The sequence below is a fragment of the Volvox carteri genome (assembly GCF_000143455.1).
Source record: "Volvox carteri f. nagariensis unplaced genomic scaffold VOLCAscaffold_33, whole genome shotgun sequence".
NCBI lineage: Eukaryota > Viridiplantae > Chlorophyta > Chlorophyceae > Chlamydomonadales > Volvocaceae > Volvox > Volvox carteri.
The window spans coordinates 741,034-759,739 of record NW_003307576.1 but is presented as its reverse complement, the minus strand read 5'-3'; the positions used below and the strand labels follow the sequence as shown (position 1 = coordinate 759,739).

The 18,706-nt window shown below is 55.1% G+C and overlaps 3 protein-coding genes across 3 annotated transcripts; 2 read left to right on the top strand and 1 right to left on the bottom strand.

The window, feature by feature from the left end:
* Positions 1–508: 508 nt before the first annotated feature.
* On the top strand, positions 509–4,297 carry VOLCADRAFT_105763 (uncharacterized protein). Its single transcript, XM_002953004.1, has 7 exons — positions 509–804; positions 1,157–1,260; positions 1,587–1,640; positions 2,394–2,469; positions 2,733–2,813; positions 3,205–3,395; positions 4,115–4,297. The coding sequence occupies exons 1-5, from the start codon at positions 697–699 to the stop codon at positions 2,796–2,798; spliced, it is 408 nt and encodes a 135-aa protein (XP_002953050.1). The 5' UTR covers positions 509–696; the 3' UTR covers positions 2,799–2,813; positions 3,205–3,395; positions 4,115–4,297.
* Positions 4,298–6,272: 1,975 nt separating this feature from the next.
* eif2A (eukaryotic translation initiation factor) lies at positions 6,273–14,132 on the bottom strand (the record flags this gene model as incomplete). The annotated part of the gene is made up of 15 exons (XM_002952910.1): positions 6,273–6,434; positions 6,712–6,841; positions 6,994–7,211; positions 7,404–7,516; positions 7,988–8,165; positions 8,638–8,808; positions 9,175–9,312; positions 9,651–9,872; positions 10,249–10,488; positions 11,074–11,233; positions 11,699–11,722; positions 11,774–11,893; positions 12,233–12,338; positions 12,439–12,493; positions 14,117–14,132. 15 exons carry the CDS (start codon positions 14,130–14,132, stop codon positions 6,349–6,351), a joined length of 1,977 nt encoding a protein of 658 aa, XP_002952956.1. The 3' UTR covers positions 6,273–6,348.
* A 612-nt stretch (positions 14,133–14,744) lies between these two features.
* On the top strand, positions 14,745–18,025 carry VOLCADRAFT_118243 (uncharacterized protein; the record flags this gene model as incomplete). Its single annotated transcript, XM_002953003.1, has 8 exons — positions 14,745–14,799; positions 14,888–14,919; positions 15,000–15,281; positions 15,505–15,575; positions 16,228–16,308; positions 16,679–16,779; positions 17,129–17,511; positions 17,942–18,025. The coding sequence occupies 8 exons, from the start codon at positions 14,745–14,747 to the stop codon at positions 18,023–18,025; spliced, it is 1,089 nt and encodes a 362-aa protein (XP_002953049.1).
* Positions 18,026–18,706: the final 681 nt, after the last annotated feature.

The following is an 18,706-nucleotide window of genomic DNA, read 5'->3' as shown; positions in this document are numbered from 1 at the left end:
TGGGCCTCAGCCATGATTGTCGTAAGCCTCACTAAGCGCCCCCGGCTCCACACATCCTGCGTACGTTACCTAACTTTTTAATAGCCTAGTCTTTTCAATCACTCATTCATACTTGATCGCAAAATTCAGCTTACCTCGTAATATGTCCTGGCCCTTTCCAGGGCTATCTCTGCCCTGCGCAAGCATTTCGCCGGAGCATCGGGTTGAACACCAGATAAGGTAACTTCGTTCCGCTAAAGCGATGTTCATTACGAGGTTACCTGGATAGCGTCACATTAGTACTTCCAGCTGCGCATCGCGCAGTTGCGAGTGGTGCGAAAGGTCTAGCTACTTGCTTATTGACGGTTCTCATCAAGACCAACTTGCGCCAACATGTAACGAAACACCTGTTATTACAGGGTCTGAAACCAAATTTGTCCGCTTTGTACGAATATGCCTGTCAGCAAGAAATCAACAATTGAAGGCCATCCTTTCAATGTGTAGCAGCATACTATGAAGTGCATTACATGACGAAAGCCTCCTGCCCGTTACTGACGAACTTGTGATGCCATATGAGGATCACAACCGTGTTGAGGTGACTTGGCTGGAAAAGTAGGTGCTGCAGCATAAGTGGAAGCCTTTACGGAATATATTTTACGTCGCTGTACGTATTGCTTTACGCATAGCTTGTTGTGGACTTCGTTGTCGGTATAAAACATGGCGTCTAAGGCGTTGGCCAGGCAAAGAGGAAATGAAGTTAAGAAGGAAGGGCTCGCTCTATACTTGGAGCGGATTCGGCAAGGGCCCGAGGCAGAATGGACTAAGGTGCGTACTGGAAACCGTAGCCGCCGTCAGAAGCTCGGAAGCGGGAAAGCGGCCTTGGGGCAGTGGCTCAAGACACGGTTGCATAGTGTTCTGCACGGCCCTTCCTTCCAAATGCATAATGCATCCTGGCAAGCCTGGCACGTTTCCACCCATATTGACCACCCATATTGGAGACTTTGGGGTCCCCTCGCACAATACAGCGTACAGGCCCACACTCGGTACCGCACCCGCCCAACCCCCAAACAGTCCTGCCCATTGGGCACTCTTCCTGGAAGCAAAGATTACTTGCGACACCCACGGTAGCATTCCCCTCCACCCTGAACTTTTCACCCATACGGGCACTGTGTCGCAGGATGAGCTGCTGACGTGCGTTCACTGGCAGAAACAAATCACAGCTGCCATCCTCGGACTCATCTGCGGCGTGCTTCCGTTGACGGGGCTCGAGGGCTTTGTAACGTAAGCAAGCGCACGGACTCTGCCGCCTGGCAGCCGGGGTTTGCTTGGACTGCTGAGGCAGCCACGCTGAGGCAACTCCCACCCGCTAAGGGCCGTTTCTGTCCTATCTTTTTTTTCCCTTCAACGGTGCTTTTTATGCCGCAACCCGGGATTCCGTCGGAATTTTGAATCAGAATCCGCCTGCCCGGGGCCCTCTGAACACTCGATAGGGCTTTGTAACCCAAATGCTCTAAAGCCCTCATCTTTTTTATGATTATTCACCACACTGTCCGTCACCTGTGTGATCCCCGTACGTTTGCTTTTATCCTGCCTGTCTTCGTCCACAGGTTCCTTGCGCTTCAGCTAGTTTCCACCATGGTGTTCTACCGAATGGTCCTCAGGTGCGGGGGGCCCCCTGGGTTCGGGTCCCTGCAGCCCAACACCATCCCCATTGGGGTCCTCTTGCTCTCGTGTCCCTAGTGGAGATGTTCCTAGTTCAACCCTGTAACGTTTTTCCTCCCTACCACAGGGGTCCAACGATATACCAGGATATGGCCCTGATTACCACGAACGACCTTTGTTTTCGCAGGCCCATGAAATACCCGCATCCTTTCAAAATGGCAAATCCTTGAATGCTGTCACTCCAGCCGCACTTCCCGTCGTCTTCTCAGCCTTTTCAGCGAAGGACTGCCAGGGCGCACTATTTAAAACTGCAGCCCTTACGCCCTATATGAATACAAGCCGCGTGGCTTATGCCACAACCGTGCAACGTCTTACGATGCCCTGGGGACTGTTCGCACACGGCGTGCATGACTGTCCAGCTGCATCACAGCGTATTTGCCTACAGATGAATTGCCGCTTATGGGTTGGGGTTCAGTCTTGGCCACATCAGCGCATCTGGCCTCTGCCTCTCTCACAACCTACCGGCACACAAGGACTCACCTCTCACCGCCCTCCAACTTTTCACGAGCGCACCAACCGGCGTGTCTTCCTTCCTCCAGCGAATCCCCCTCCCCGATTACTATCCAACACTCAGTTGTGTTTCCTTCACACCTCAACCTTTTTTGGAAAACCCAGAGGCGCACTTGCACATACACCCGTCGAACGGAACCCCCTAAGTTCCTGAACTCCCGGCCCCCATCGCGTTCCTACAGGGTAAACGAGGAGGTGCACGGAGGGGCGGCCGAAGCACTGGCAGACGGCTTCCCCACATTTACAGCGATCTTCGTGGTGAGCGTGTTCTGTTCTGTGTTTGCCGGGTATGCTGTGCCCATTGCACCCCTTACATTCCTATACGCTTCTTCAGCCTGTTCGTCTCGTTTCGCAGTCCCTGTTCGTCGCATCTGCATCCGAACTGCGTCCTGAGATGTGTCCTGAAATCCTAACCACCCACTAGCCACTACCAACCCCTGTCTGACACTCCCCGCTCGCCACTATTTAAACCCACACTGCGGCTACCCTACTAACCCACACTCCACATCTCTCACCCGCAGCTCCTCTGGGTGTTGACCTACAACTTGCTTCACGTAACGTCAGCATCCGCGACGTCATCAGCGTGAATCCAAACACGGACTGTGAGTGAACGGACCTTCACATTGAGAACTGGCTACCATGGCTATCTAGCGCACGGAGCTGCTGGCGGCAGCAGCGACGGTGGTAGTAGTGGCGCTGCTGTCCTGTTGGTGTTAACGACATACTGTCGATAAAACACCATCCCAAGCCTGAGGGCAATGTCGCAGCCCAGCGTCATCGGTGCGGCCCTTAACGGAGGTAGCTTTTTCCAATACCGAGTCACACTACTACGTCGTAATTCCTTTTCCAGCCAAGTCATCCCAGTGCCCTTCATGTACGCCGGGGTGCGCATGCAGAGCTGCAGGCCCGGAAGCGCAGGCGCTGCTATGGCCGCGGCACGGCGACGCGATGCGCTTGGCCATGTCACAAACTGTTCAACCCCCTGCGCCGAAGTGGGACCTCCAGATTATGGCGCCTGCAGTTTCAAGCGGCCGCTTCTCTGCGGGGCAACTCAGTCCCGCCGCAACTGTCTGCATCTGGTGTGTCCTACTGGAGTTACTTACACCCCTGATGCGGCGGCAGCGGTGGTGGCCATTACGCCGGCTGTGCTGCGCTGCTACAGGAATCACCGGAAGCGGGCGATGGTGGGTGAGCCGTGGTGCTGTACTATCCGCCACACGCCGCCCTGCTTCTCAAACACATTGGTCGCTACAATTCTGCGGCCCGGCGATCACGAACGGTCGGTCGGTCAGGCAGGATAGTCACTTGAGCAGGCGAAGGGCGAGGTTGGGATGGGCGAGGCTCCGAGACGTGGTGACAGTGACGCGTAGACCCTAGGTATTCTACGGTGTGCTTTTACGGTGTGGTATGGCAGATCATATATATTATATATACATACATATACCTTAGTAGAAGCGTGCAGGTTGGCGAGGACTTATCATGCTAGGCAGTCATCAAGAATTCAGAACTGCGTGAGCGGTTAGCGTAGTGCGAAAGCAAGGGAAGCTTTCCAGTGGGATAACGTGGCAAGTGCCAATACGCTGACATCCACATAGTCCCGTTCGGGTTCACAATTGCTCGCTTCGCCGCGCCCTTGCCACAGCGGCTTCCTTGACATATTTCGGACGGCTTTCTGAATCTATCCACTGATGGTGGTTCTTGTGGGTGCTCAAGGCCTAGATAGGAACGTCAATCCTTGCCACCGAAGAATGATGACCAACTCGCGGCAGCCTGTTCTGCCGGCGGGCCTGCCAACGAGCCGACGACCAAAAACACAATCGCGTTCTGCCACGGTCATGTTATGCTGACTGCCGTACTATCATACCTGCCCTCGGAGTCGTCCGCGTCGATGATCTCCACGCAGGTGACAAAGCCCATCTCCTCCCGTGCGAAAACCCGCACGTCCTCCAGCTTCACCTTGAAGGCTCCTGGCCGCACGTTGCGTAAGATGGCCCTCCAGCTGTCTATTACCTGGGGAAACGGCATGGGGAATGGGACCCAGGCAAGTAAGGAAGGAAAGGAAGAAAACTGGATCGGACCCGGATGATGGGGCTTCCTATGTAACAGAAATATAGAAACGGCTGTTGTATCGCTGTCTGCCGGTATCTTTCCAAGGGAAGGGTTTTCACGGCGAAGGAGTTCAGATGTGTTCTGGGGAACGTCATGCCTAATAAAGCTAGGATGTTTGTGTGATACATTCGGACGTGGAGGAGATGTGAGCATCGCAGGTTTATATGTACGGCATCGCATGCTTGCTCAAGTGCCCCCGCTTGCCCGCTAAGTGGTTTAGCACACTGTGTCAGCGGTGGGTGTGCGGTGTGTTGCATGTGCTTAGGTAGGACCCAAGACCTTGAGCCTTAGAGCGGCAGGAAGGTCCGGCATATGCGAGGAAGGCGGAAAGGCGCTGTATGAGGTGAAGAAGTGAAGGGGAGTCCCTCCACTGACCCGGCAATCCACGCGGCATGTGTTGGGCGCGGTGTGGAACATCCGGTTAACCTACTTGCCTTTTTGTTTGTCCACCTTCCTGTATGTGTGCCCACATATCCCGAGATCTATCCATCCCAAGGCTTAGCCAGCTTCCCGGTTTCCATCCCATCTTTTCGCCGACATAAAGCATGTGTTTACCATAAACCACCGTCCAGCATCTAGGCCCTCAGCGCCCTCCGCCCACACACGCACCTGCGTCCTCCCAGCGATGCAGCCCGATCCGGGGTGCACCACCTGCACGTGCTCTCCCTCACCCACCACACGCTCCATTTCCTATGCGCGTCGGAGGCAGCAAACAGCAGCAATAGATAGCGAGACATGGCTAAAAGCCGTGCTGGTGCTGTGGCGGTGTTGGTGTCGGTGGTCTGGGTGCGGTGCCGGTTATAACTCACGACGGGTTTAAGATCTGACCCGAGGCTTTGAAAGAGTTCAAGTACGTAAATACTAGGCAGAGGAGTCGGCCTAAGGGAGGATCATCAAGGGGCGTGTCAGCGGTGGCCCATCCCTCAAGCCCTGTATGCCCCTTGTATGCATAGGTTTGTTCAATGTGTGCGGCGTATGTATCGTTACATATCTGCCTGGCCGACACTGGCCGGGGGCGCTAACCCGCCCCATCGGGAGACCGTCAAGGAGGGCCGTACCACCTCGTCCACAATCATCCTGCCGTATGTACAGCGCGTAGGACATCTCGCCAATGGGATCATGGCTAAACAAGGGAAAGACTCTCATAAGAAATCGTTTTGCTCGGTGATGGAAATTGCGGCACAGCGTGACCTGTCGTGGCCTACTTAATGAGGCCCACGTAACCGCTAGCGTCATGGTTCACGCATAAAAGTATGCCGCGAAGTGCGTACAACATAGCCTACACACCTCAATTCTGCCGGACATAAAAGCATCATAGAATCTCCGGTTGGCATCCTCCACAGCCAATTTGCTGACCTGTTGCTTCTGCCTGCGCTTCCATGCAAGCATGCCACTTCAGCATCTCACATTGGCGACATTTCTAGTCCTGATTCCATCTCACTGTATTGTATCACGAAGCTTTGCAGCAAGCTTGTAGTCCTCCTTTTCAAGGGCTCCGCGGAGCTGTGCTTCCATTTCCGCGATAGATGTTTCGCTGTCTAGGGCCGCCCGGCATAGCCAGCGATCAGCAAGCTTATTCCGCTGACACTGAAAGGCTGCAACTCGCTTCGTGGGTGCTGCAGCTAGTTGCCGTGCTCCTCTTGCTGTGGCTTTGACGCCGGCGCGAATTTGCATCTTTCAATTACTTTACAGCTATGTGCAACTGTAGACTCCAAGATGGGAATGCTGGAAGAGATCGTGGAGCGTCTCGACGCAAGTTACTAACACATCGCAACGACCACATACGACATTAATGGATATACGGCACTAACGGACCTGCCAAGTACGATATTATGGATAAAAGAAACGGCCAAGGCGGGTAAGGCTAACCCATTCCTAAAACGATAACAGGGAAATACTGGCACCGAGAGCGCTATACAGAGTTTACAGGTTTGGATTTGTACACAGCAGTACCGCCGGTTAAAACTCCTGAAAGACTCGCCAGCGCTCACAATTGCAATAGCAGCATGTGAGAGCGTAAGTAAGAAACTACGCTCCTAGGCTTGCAAGTTCATCCAGAATTGCTTTCTCGGACGCCAGCTTCTCCCGTTGCTCTGGCGTGAGCGCCTTGTCACCTGGCGACCAGCGAAGTCGATGAAAAGCCAACACAAAGCACCACACGCGAGCAGGCTAAGTCAGCATGCAGATATCGGCACTTCCCTATCATGGACTTCCACCATGCATGCGCTTGTTGGGTTGTATCGAAAAAAAGCTATGCCAAGTATAGCGATGCCCCAACATCCAGGCCTCAAAATTGCATAACCCACACAGACACAAAATTAACCACGATCGAGACATTAAAACATCACATGCTCAAAACCAGGCTAAGGCTGGAAGGCCAGCGAACCTCACCTTGCGCTGAGATCTTGTCCTTGAGCTCCTGAATCTGTCGCTGCTTCTTTTGCAGTGCGCGAATGCGCTTCTGCCGAGCCTCCTCATCCATTTCACCCGCTGACTGCGAGACGGCCGAATGCTGCGAGCCCTGAACGACATAAAGACCGCCAAAACAAATTAATCGACATCATGACCCCTCTAAGCGATATCACGCAAAACTCAACCCCATCCTCCCAAGGATAAACGTAATGCATTATATCCATGTCCAAGTACAGTGGTGATTGTGTACAAATGCCGTACCTGCAGTGATGTCGATGCCACTGCTGCAGCTGCCTGCTCCGCCGCCAGCGCCGCCGGCGCCCCGGAGGGCGAGGGGCCTTCGGCGGCCTCGTCACCCTCGACGGCTCCATCCCCCTCTGGATCGTCACTGCCGCCCGCGGCGCCGCCCTTCTTCCTGGCACGGCGCTTGGCATTCTTACTGGCAGCCTTGCCGTTGCCCGCCGCCACGAACTCCGCACCTGAGGGCCCCAACGTACACGTGTAGACATGGACATCCAGTCTACATACGTACATACATACATACTCCTTCCTCCGGTAGAGTCGCTCCTTTCTAGGCACTCACTTTCCGAGACGCAGTCCATTCATACACGCAACAATAGACACATCACAATCAACACAACTACACCACATTCACACGCGACCCACCCCACCTGGCGGCAGCGCCGACCTGCCCGATCCGGTCTTGATCTTCCCGGGCTTGTCGTCCTCGTCCCGCGCCAAATTGAACCTGGGATTAGGCGCCACGGAGCTGACCCCAGCGGCCCTGGGGAAGGGCGGGTCCGGGGTCGGGAGGGACACGAGGGGTTGCGGCAGAGAACCCGCCGAATAAAACTAACCGCAACCAACAAACTGTCTGAGGAATGAGAACACATTGGCCAGATACGAAACACAAAGACAACCCGACAGCAGGCTGATCTTAACCCCCGGAAGCTGGGAATAAAGAAATGAATTAATGGACCCATATTTCCGTGGACCGCGCCCAACGGATATCCCGCCATGCGACGGACGGCAAACACGGACCGCATTCCCGTTTCGCCCGTTGTAATTACAGATCATGTCGCAGCAGCTGCTGTGACATCCCCAAATGGCGGCGCTGAGCTGGGCGGCGCTGGTGGGAAGAGCCAGAGGAGCACACACACACAGACATACAGACGTACACACATACTCACACACACAGCCTTGGCATGCTATCGCTCCTGCGCGTTTGGCAGGGAACCTGCAAGCTCCTGCGTACCTCAGGTGCGGCGGCACGTAGGAGGGCTTAGTCGGGGCGGCCACCACCGCCTCCCCGCCCTTGGCCACCGCCTCCAGGCGCTCCGGCGACTGGGGCCGGTCCTGGAAGGCCCCCCTGGGGGCGGGGCGCCACCGGGCCTCAAGCAGCGTCTCGAAGCGCTGGTGCAGGCGCTCCTCACCTGGGGAAGGGGGGGAAGGGGGGACGGCGGCGCAACAACAGCGGCAACCGCAGCACCAATAGCAACAGCAACAGCAGCGATGGCAGCAAACAGGAAGCACGGGAGGAACTGGATCCAAGGAATGAAACCCTAAGGTTGTTTGAACTTGAGGAATGTATGATTGGAATGAATGATGAGATCGCGAAGGGCAGGGAAGCGAAAGAGGATGGGAGGGAGCTGGGTGGGCTGCAAGAGCAAGTGTCTGTCCGCCGCAACGCACGCATGGAGCTGCTACGACCGCCGTCACGAACGAGCTCACCCGCATTACGTGAACACCACTCGCTCACACGCCATTTGCCCGTCCATGCTTCTTCCCATGGGTCAATAGGTCGGTTGGAAAAAACTGAATAAGAACTTATATACGACTATTCAACTACTCCAAAATAACTGTTTTTTATCTTCTTGGGACTAATTTTAAATTCAAGACACGCACCATGGTATGTGAAGACCTTGATGTTGTTGTCCACCCTAAGTCGCGGGGCAGTGGTGGCGGTGAGCAGCAGTCGGCCGTCCGGAGACCACTCGGCGGATACGGCAGGTGAGCGTACGGCACCCATCTGCTTGCACGTGCCGCTCGTCTTCTTGTCGTAAAACACAATGTCACCTGTAGAAATGATGGTTGGTGGTTGGGGAGTTAGTGGTTGGGCGAGCGGCGAGGTGGGCCCTGGGTGGGGAGCGCGGGAGCTGAAGACCTGAACACACGCAGAAAACCCCCTATGACATCCTCCACCCCCACCCCCCCAAAGAGAGCGGACGGCGGAAGGTGGAGGTACATGCATTCCGACGAACAGATATCCAACGACCCGACTACCATTGGCCACTATTCCTGATCCAGATGCTCGCCCTTTCCTTTCAAAGTTATGCAACCATGTGATTGTGCATGAACACTCAGCGCCGATTGCACCGCCCTCTGTGCTCTTGTTGCCTCTCACCCCCCCCCCTCATTTCCCCCCACCCCGCCCAGACCCACCAGGCAGGTTGCCAAAGCCGGCAATCGCGAAGAAGCGACCAAATGGGTTCCATCGAACCAGGTTGTACGGCCCGGATCCAAGGTCGTACACCGGCTTGCACGCCGCGTTGAACAGAGTTACCTTTGCCGGCATAAAACCTGCGTGGTGCGCGTATCCCACACGCCGTCTGCTGCGCATATCATGCTCTTATTTAAATATAGTTATGTTAATGAAAAGCTGAGCCGGAAAAAGGATTATCGCACACAAGTAAAGTTATCGCTAAAAACATCCATAAACTCATTCATAACGGGCACACTAAACAACGAGAGCCAACTAGAACCTGACAGTCAGCTCTTGCTGTTCCCCTTACTGCTCTATCTGTCTGTCAGGAAGGTTCTCCTTTCCTAAGTCCGCACCCCTCAACCAAATCCTAGCCGCAACACCAGCCTACCCCCACCTGCTAAAACCCACCAGCCCAACCCCAACTCCCCCCCACCTGCCACAGTAATAAAATAGTCCCCGGTGGGAGACCATTGCACGTCATGTACGGGACCCTCCTTGGGAAGGGGAACCGTCACAGCCTCGTCGCTGCGGGCGGGGTCGGCGGGCAGGTAGTGAAGCTTCTGCTCGCCGTAGTACGACTGATTGGTGGCGTCGAAATCCGCGTACGACAGAACCAAACAGGCGGACCCCCTGGAGTTCCACATCAGTTTGGCGCCTGCCAGGTGGCCGGGCCCCATTTGAAAACGTCGCCGTACGAGGAATCGTACAATTGAGCATTTTCGCGGGTTTCACCGTGCGGGACAAGGACAGGAAAATAGGTTATGAATAGAAGGGAAGGGAAATATATGAGGAGTTAAGAAGGGCAAACAACTGCCGACGTCCAAAGTTGCAGACTGTTAGTGGAGGGTAGGGCGGGAGGAGGAGGAGGAGGTGGCCCGGATGATGGGACGGGATGGGATGAGGCCAAAGGTTCCGAAAGAAGATACCAACCGGGCCATCCGGATTGGAAGAGGTGACAGTGTTATGAAGGCAAAGCACTAAGCGCGCACACACACACACACACACACATACACAAACGTAAATCCTCTCACCTTGCGATCTGAAGAAGCTCTTACGCACTAGCGGCTGCGGCTCCGGAACCAGCACCGCCCCCGCGCCTTCCAGAGCGTAGATTCCCGCTCCCGCCGGACTTCCCTTGACCTCGGGCAGGAACGCCGCAAGCAGAGGCAGAGGCTGGGGCTGCTGGGGAGTCGTGTTCGTGGTGACGGCCCCGAAAGGAACTGGGCTTAGGGCGAGACCGCCGATGCCCTTTATGGTCACCTTGCGGTAGGCTGCGACAACGTGACGCGTGGAAAAGCAAAACGAAGGCACACTCGGTGGGCGGGGGGAGTGTCGCGGGGGTATAGGGCGGGTGGCGTCACTTGCAAAATGCACAGAGACACCCGGCGGCTCGTTTGCCGACATTTCAACCACCAGCCAACTGATGCCGAGTCCGAAGAAATAGGTCAGGAAGGCCACGGGGGCCAGGGGGCCCCAGTGCGGGGTGAGGTGGGATGTCGTGAGGGTTTGACATGACGACGAATTACGAGGTGGTATGGTGACGTGAAGCACTGTATATGTGTGTATGTGTGTGTTGCATAACTTTCGGGGGTTGCGTTACCACCCTCCCAAGGTGTAACCTAAGGGGCCCCCATACATACATACATACATACATACATACATACATACATACATACATACATACATACATACATACATACATACATACATACCTGCAGCCCTGACGGGGCCCAAGGGCCCCAGTCTCGGACTATCCGAAAGGGACAAAATGCAAAATGTGGGGACATGCGGGGAGTGATAACCCACTCTATCAGCCCACCTTCATCACTCCCCCACAGCCACCTCTTAAGACCCACCGCTGAATCCGTCGCTGCGGCCGTACACATGTACGGTATTGGTGACTACGTGCATGAAAGCCTGGTCGTCCGAAGTCCAATGCAGCAGCGGCCAGGAGTCCTTGTTCACCTGCTTGGCTGCATGGGAGAACACGCAGGCGCCCGTGGCTAGGTCCCAAACCTGCACAGGTCACCCGTTGGGGGGAGACCCTCTTCAGATGATTGCGTGAGGAGGTGAGGACGATACATCACAACGGGGGAGTGTGGTGAAGCCTTTTTGGACTTCATGCATTTGATTACTCGTCGCCGGGTTTCCCTTCCCCTCATTGCCCCCCCTCGAATCAAGGGAGACAAGAAGAGCCCGGTGGAACCAACCCGGGACCCGCCCTCCACTCCTCCACTCTTCCTCCACTCCTCCTCCACTCTTCCTCCACTCCTCCTCCACTCTTCCTCCACTCTTCCTCCACTCTTCCTCCACCCAGCCACACCAAGAGCAGTTGTTCACTCTTCCTCCATCCCCGGGGGACCTGGGCACCTCGGGCGCCGAGGGGACACGAATTGCTAGAGCCGGCGCCTTGCCAAGCCACAACCATCACACGTTGTTTCACGACAACCACCTCCGTTTGCGCTCCGTTCATGTCCCTACCCGGCCTTCGCCACGGCCCCATCCCTGTGTGCAGGGGTGAAACACACGGCGCCGAGTTACTCTAAATGTGCTTACCTTGAGGTTTTTAGCTGGGCTGCCGTCCTCAGCCTTTCCCGGCCGTTGGCACGTGACGAGGAAGGCCCCCGTGTTTGATAGGCTGGATAGAACCACGCCCTCCTCCTGGACCTCGGTCACCTGCCAGGTCATGTCAAGATGTCGACAACTTAAGTGTCTGGCCGCCCATCATGTCGTGCTTTCGTCGTGCATCGTGTTCTTTTGGAGGGAAGCATATAGGCAGGCGAGGGCGCAACAAAGTCGAGTAATGTAGGTCGAGTAATGCCACAAGGATTCTCATTTGCTCGTAACCACGCAGCCGTAAAAGCGTAAGCCCACATGCACCCGCACAGGCGGGACGCGCGTGCGTTTTGACGGAAGTTTAAGTTTACATGCTGCGAAGTGAAGAGGAGAAGGGAGTCTACGAGGGCGAGGGCGAGGGGGAGGAGGTAGGGCTAGCGAGCAGCGCGCCCGCCTTACCGCTTCTGCTGAGTCCAGGTCCACAAGACGTACGGAGCCCTGAAATGCAGATAAAAGCCGACTGCCATCCTCTGTGCACATGATCGCTGAACCAGTGCCACATATCCTGAGACGGAAGCGACAGTTGCAGAGTTGAGCGGTTATTTCGTCGAGTAGTCATCGCAAGAAATGCAGGTTTGCACATCAGCTGCTCAGCATAAGCGCACCCTTTGGGCTCCTGTTCCCCAATTGTCAATAGCTGGATACCCTCCGGTGTCCGACCTGCGTCACGGAGGACACTGCTTGTAAGGAGCCCCAAACCTTGCCTGGACATTTAATAGCCGCCTTACCTAACAATTGGCAGCTCATCGTGCTTGCAATTTCCTGTAAAATCTCACGCCTAGAAGTAAATTATGAAGTTACAGTTCTATCAGAATTGCATATAATCCTCGCTAACGGTCGAAACAACGAAGTCGTTAATCGTGGATCACAGTTACTACCAGACACCTTAACCTGACTGGAAGGACCTACTGTTGCCAATTGAAAATGTATCCGACTTGCATTATTGGCGAGGTTAGCCACGCAGGCCCCTTCCGTGGATGGATGGGTGGATGTTACAAGCTTCAGCGAGCTTGTACGGCTCAGACGAACCCGGAGGCTCATGAACCGCTTTGACAGCGCCAAAGAGAGAAAAAAAACCGTGGCTTTGGCGCGCAAGCAAGGGGACCGGGAAGACCGCACGACGCAGAGAACACATATTCCTTAGCGTCTCCATTATTCCATGACCCGCCCCTGCACGGGCCCACTAATCTACAACCCCAAGCCTCACGCCCAGTACTCGTGGTGCCACCTGAAACCGTGCCAGGCGAACTCGTATAGCCTATGTTACATGTTGTACCGACTGTTGGCCGGCAACGTGTGTTCCCGCACATAGGATCATTGGCGGATTGCATTACCAATTCGTACCATATCATATTTCCAAGTACCAACAACAATACCAGTCCTTGGGGGTTGACTGAACGACGTCCTGAACATTTGCTTAGGCCCGTCAATGCAGCATCATGTGTTCCGCTGGGAAGCGATTGCAGCTGGTTGCGGACTGCTTCGCATCGTGACTGCATACGACTCCCACGCGTCCTCACAGAAGATGTGCATTTCAGCACCAAGCACGCTGAGCTTGGAAGGCTACGTAAGTTGGACAAGATCGCGTGAGGAGAAGGCAAGTGTGTTCTGAACATCTGTTCTGGCGGTCTGGGGACGAGGATGCTGCATTGAAGTCGTTATATATGTTCTAAACTGCCCCCGTTCAGCAGGACTTGCCCTGGCTTGCCAAGTGGGGTTAGGGTGCCAATCAGACTAACATGCAGGGCTCTCCGAAGTCGTGTTTCGCCACCGCTCCTAAACCCCGCTTTCGTTCCCAGTCAGGAGCGCAGCGTGTTCTTCCATCAGCTCCCCCAGGTATGCGGACGAGCTTTGATCTATGGCGAGTTGAACTGGGTATGGGGGTGCGATGTCAAAGCGAATGATATCATAAGGAGGGCGGCCGGTTACCGGTACTGTCAAGACAGTATACACCTGCGCTATAGCTGCACATGCCCCGCTTGTGATGGCTTGAGGGAGTGAACTCGGGGATTCAAGAGCGCAACATGCGCACCGTTATGACGGACGGGGCCCCGCTGGCATTAGCTAGCTTCCTCTCCGAGGTCTGGGAGACTAGGCACGCAGCGCTCCGGCGCCTCGAGCTCAAACGGGAAGGGGAGGACGACGATAATCGCCCCCGACACCGTAACATGGACTTTCACTAGCGGTCCATGGGGCCCCCGGCTTTGACGGACAGCCTCCACACTTGTGCGGACACTGTAGCTGTAACTCTAGCTGCACATGCTAAGCACGAAGAGCTCTCACCGACGTTGCAATTCATATGTCAAATGCATCCGCGGGCAAAACACAATCGGGGCGCAAGTTGACGAACCCCTTCCCAGCCCCTGCCGCTGCGGGCCTGGATGCACGCATGCTGTACTGAGGGGTTAAACTTCCGGCGATTGCTTTGCTAAATGGCACATGATGGCTTCATGCTGCTTTCGCACAGGTGCCAACCTCTCCACGGCACAAGAGTTGACACCCACAGGGGACACGTGCAAAGGATGACGACGATGTTCAAAGAGCTGCTACTCGTGGATAATAGAGGCCCTCGTGGATAATAGAAACTTTGCTTTCTCGGGTGAAAGCCTTCGAGCAATGGACATGAGAGCTTTCAGTAGCGTCATAGCGCATGTCCTCCATGGGTAACGCAAAGGATGATGTCTATGCGGTAGTGATATTAAAAACACACATCATGCGGCTGTGTTAAATAGGTGGGGAACGGCGCCGTACTGGTGAGGACCATGAGACACACTGCTTTGCCTAATTTGACATAACAATAATCGATTCACTTGGTATTTCTCTCTCATATCTTGGTAAACCGCACTGTCGTTTGACCGCTTGAAAAGTAACTGACAGGCGCAGCCAACCAGTTTCCAGCCTAATCGCAACAATGTCATCTGATAGTGATGATGATGCGCCTCTTGCAACTAGAGGGAACTCAAAGGGTGAGAGGAATTATGGGGATTCTGCTATTGCAATTTAAAAGTCTTGGCATGAGGATCACCAGCCGTTTCATGTTACACTGGCATGCAGGAGCTGCTAATGCCCCAGCGGTAAAGCAAGAGGTGAGCTTAGCACATCTCGTCAGAAATGCCGTTGGCTCGGCTTCTGGTCAAGGCCCGACATGCATGCTGCCTGCGTACAGCAGGGTGGAGCTGCCAAACCTGCGGCAGTTAAAGCGGAGGTGAAGGTGGAGCAGGAGACGGGAGTTAAGGGGGTGCCAAGCAAGGAGAAAATGACCGATGCCAAGGCAAAGGGGCAAGAGAAGAAGCCGCCCGTGGCCAAAGTCAAGGCCGAAGTAAAAGAGGAGCCAGCACAGAACGGCAAGTCCGGTGCAGCAACTAAGAAGGCCAAGGAGGAGGGCAAACAGCCTAAGGAGAAGAAGGAGTTCGACATGCCGGGTCAAACTCGTGTGCCACCGCCTGAGGTGCGTAGGTACATCCCACCGTGATGGAAGACATGGAAATCCTTGCCAAACTTTGGAAGCGCATCCCCTAAACTCAATGGACACGAGAGAAGGCTGGGCAAACACGAACAGCATACTCCACGCATCAACGCTTCCCATTCTGTTGGGCCGTAAGCCGTGGCGCTACCCTTTGAACACACCTGTTTTTTCCAACCGCTTCACTGTTCGCTGTATCCCCCACCAGACCGACTCCTTGCGAAAGTTCTACACGTCCCTGCTGGAGCAGCGCCCGGATAGTGAGATAGCGAAGAAATGGTGGGTAGGTGGATGTGCGGGCAGCGGGCATGGCTCGCGCTTTTGTGGCTCAGAGTGGCGGCAAGAGCATCGAGTTTCTGCGTTTCGTTGGGACACCCCGTGTGCACCTTCCGAGCAGGAATCTCGTGTTGAGCGCAAGTCTGGCTGCGGAGGGCTACGAAAGCGATGGCTAGCTAGTACTGTATGCGGGCTTCCGGATGACAATTCGAGCCATTGGTGTCCGAGGGGCTTGATTACGGCTGAGCAACCCCAAACTATGTTACTAGTGAGATCCAACCCGCCAGTGTATTAGTGTGGTTACACGCTGCCTGACCCAACCCGCCAGCACCCATGCATTCATTTGCGTTGAAGCGAAGGACACAGGAGGGTCCACAACCCCTCTAAGGACGGCATTTAACACATTTGCCGCATTCTTGCTGTCCTGGAGCTTCTCATACCCTTCTTCAGCTACATGCTAAAGGGCTTGTCGGAATATATTCTAACATTGTAGTCCATGTTGCATTCATCCCATGAGACAGCGCCTAAAACTACAGTCCATGTCGTCCCGGTATTCCTGTCCTGGGCCGACCTGGGTGACCTATATTTTTCAATCCTTGCACGGCGCCTTCCAACGGTTCCCGCTTCCTTGCTGCTGCTGGGTCCAACTGTGCAGGTGTCTGACGCATGGGCTACTGTCCAGGGAGGCAGCTGAGGAGCTGGTGGCGCAAATGAAGAAGAGCAAACCAGCGGTGAAGTGAGTTACTTTGCCCGTCTGTGATGGCAGCCATGCAAGTTAATAAAAAACGGCCAAATAATAGCGGCGAGATGGTCGTCGTACCGGCCGCACAGGCAAGAGGTTCCCTGCGAAAGTGGAGAAATCCTAGCACCATCGCCAAGGCGAGCATGCGAGCACGACACAAGAACCCTTTAGACGCTGACCCAAATCACGGATGGTGACGCCTAAAAGCAATACGCTGCTCACAACCAGATTTCTCTTTCTCTTGTTTTGAGGGTCGCACCGTGCGTAGGTAGGCAGCCCCACCGCCGGCTGTGTAGCTGTTGGGAAAAAGTGGAGCGATCGCAAGCCTGCTTGTGAGATGACCGAGGTCTTTGTTGCCGAACAGGTCCCCCGCCAAGCCGTCCGCTCGGTCGGAGGGCAAGAGCACGGCGACGAAGGCGCGAAGACCCGCCGAGAAGGCACCAACAGCCAAGCGGCAAAGACAAGGTGCGCGCGCACGGAAAGTAAGCGACTGGGGTTCAGGTTTGGCTCCTACTTCTGAGCAAGCTTTTGGTAGCGGCCAGGTCCAACCGGGCGATGTTTCCCTGGGGGGTCGAGAGAGGTATGTTTAACTTGTTCTCCTCTTTTGTTACGCATGCAAACGGCTGTTGGAACCATCGTAGGGTTTGATCTGCTTTATTCAATTGGCTTGAGCGCTGAGGAATTGCAGTATGGAAGCTCCAGGCTTGGTGCGGGCGGCGAAATGAGTTTGTTGCTAAACTTCACGCCAGCGCACAACATCAGTCCTGACGTGAACGCTGCCGTAATTCCGGCCAACCCTGCATGCTTGACGCAGCTATATCGCCGCCCAAGAAGACGCGAGCAAAATACAGTGACGAGGAGGATGAAGCGAGCAGCAGCGGCAGCGGCAGCGAGGAGGACGATGACGACGACGAGCCGATTGGCAGGGCCAAATTGGTGGCAAAGCCTGCACCCAAAGCGGCACCCAAGGAGCCCAAGCCGGCACCCAAACCGGCACCCAAGCCGGCACCCACAGAGCCCAAGCCGGCACCAAAAGCGGCACCCACAGAGCCCAAGCCGGCACCAAAAGCGGCACCCGCAGAGCCCAAAGCGGCACCAAAAGCGGCACCCGCAGAGCCCAAAGCGGCACCCAAGCCGGCGGCAGCGAAGCCTGTTTCAGCGGGCCCTAAGTCAGCCGCAAGAAGCTTGAACGCGACGGTACGTCGCTCATCTTAACCGCTCGGGAGTAGTGTATGAACTGGAACAGGCGAATATCGTAGGGTTGTGGTAGGTCCATGTGTTTTGCCGCCCTGCACCTGTTGTGCGTCGCGAGACATTTCCATGGTTCAGGGCACGGGCCATGTACTGGGGATGGATGCAGGCCCTGCATGTATGTATTGTCGTCATCGTCGTCGTTACGGTTCCCGCCAATACAACCACGTTGCGCACGCCGCCAGCCGGAGGCACCTGTGGCCTGTGTCGAGCTGCGGTAGCTGTGCGCTCTCCTATAGCTATTGTCTTGGAAGTCTTATCAAAGCACACAAGCCATGACACTCATTGCTGAATATTTTTATTGTGTAGTGCGCCGTATTCGGCCCCTGTGACATCCCTCTTGTTCTGAACGTTCGTTTCGATGGGTTCACCGCAGAGGAGGGTCTTCACGGACGGTGGACTTGACGACAGCGACGAAGATGAGGACGACAACATTCCCTTGCTCCAACGCAAGAAATGAGTGACGCCTTAGGATCGCCGCGGAAAGGCCGTGTGGATGAGGACAACACATGCATCTCAAATTAGCACCGTGACTTGTCGGCTTCTGGCGACAGCCCCTTTCCTCGTCTTCATAAATATAGCTGATGGGCTACCGGCGATGGCTTGGTGGCTTTTGGTGGCATAGCTGTGCATGTATACGTAATGAAGGAGTATGCAACACAAGCCCTGGCGTAATGATTCGTGCTTTGTCCAGAGCAACGCGAGTTTTTCATCAGCTTCCACTCAGCGCCTAAGGACCCTCTTTCCACTTCCGTCGTTGGCTGCTTAGGGGACCAACAGCCGCCGGTCGGCCGCCGTGCAAGAGGCTGCACGTTCTGTTCTCCGGTTGCAGCGGGCCCACGGGCGGACCGGTTCATGACATCCACGGTTGCCTGATGCAGCGCGAACAAGCTTTTGGGGCCTTGTCATGCTTCCAATTTTTTCTTAATTAGGTGACTTGGCTTTTGGAGACGTCGTGATGTGGCTTTCGGGTCCTGGCTCAACGTAGTTCAGTGCGGTACATAGGTCTTCTTCCGGGCTAATATCCACGTACGGCTCAAATTTACGTGCGGATTAGTGACTCGGCTGGGCGGCTCTTTCACTCCATCGACACCAAGGGGATATCTAGGCTCTAGGTGCTCTGCTGCACACGCCTGAAATG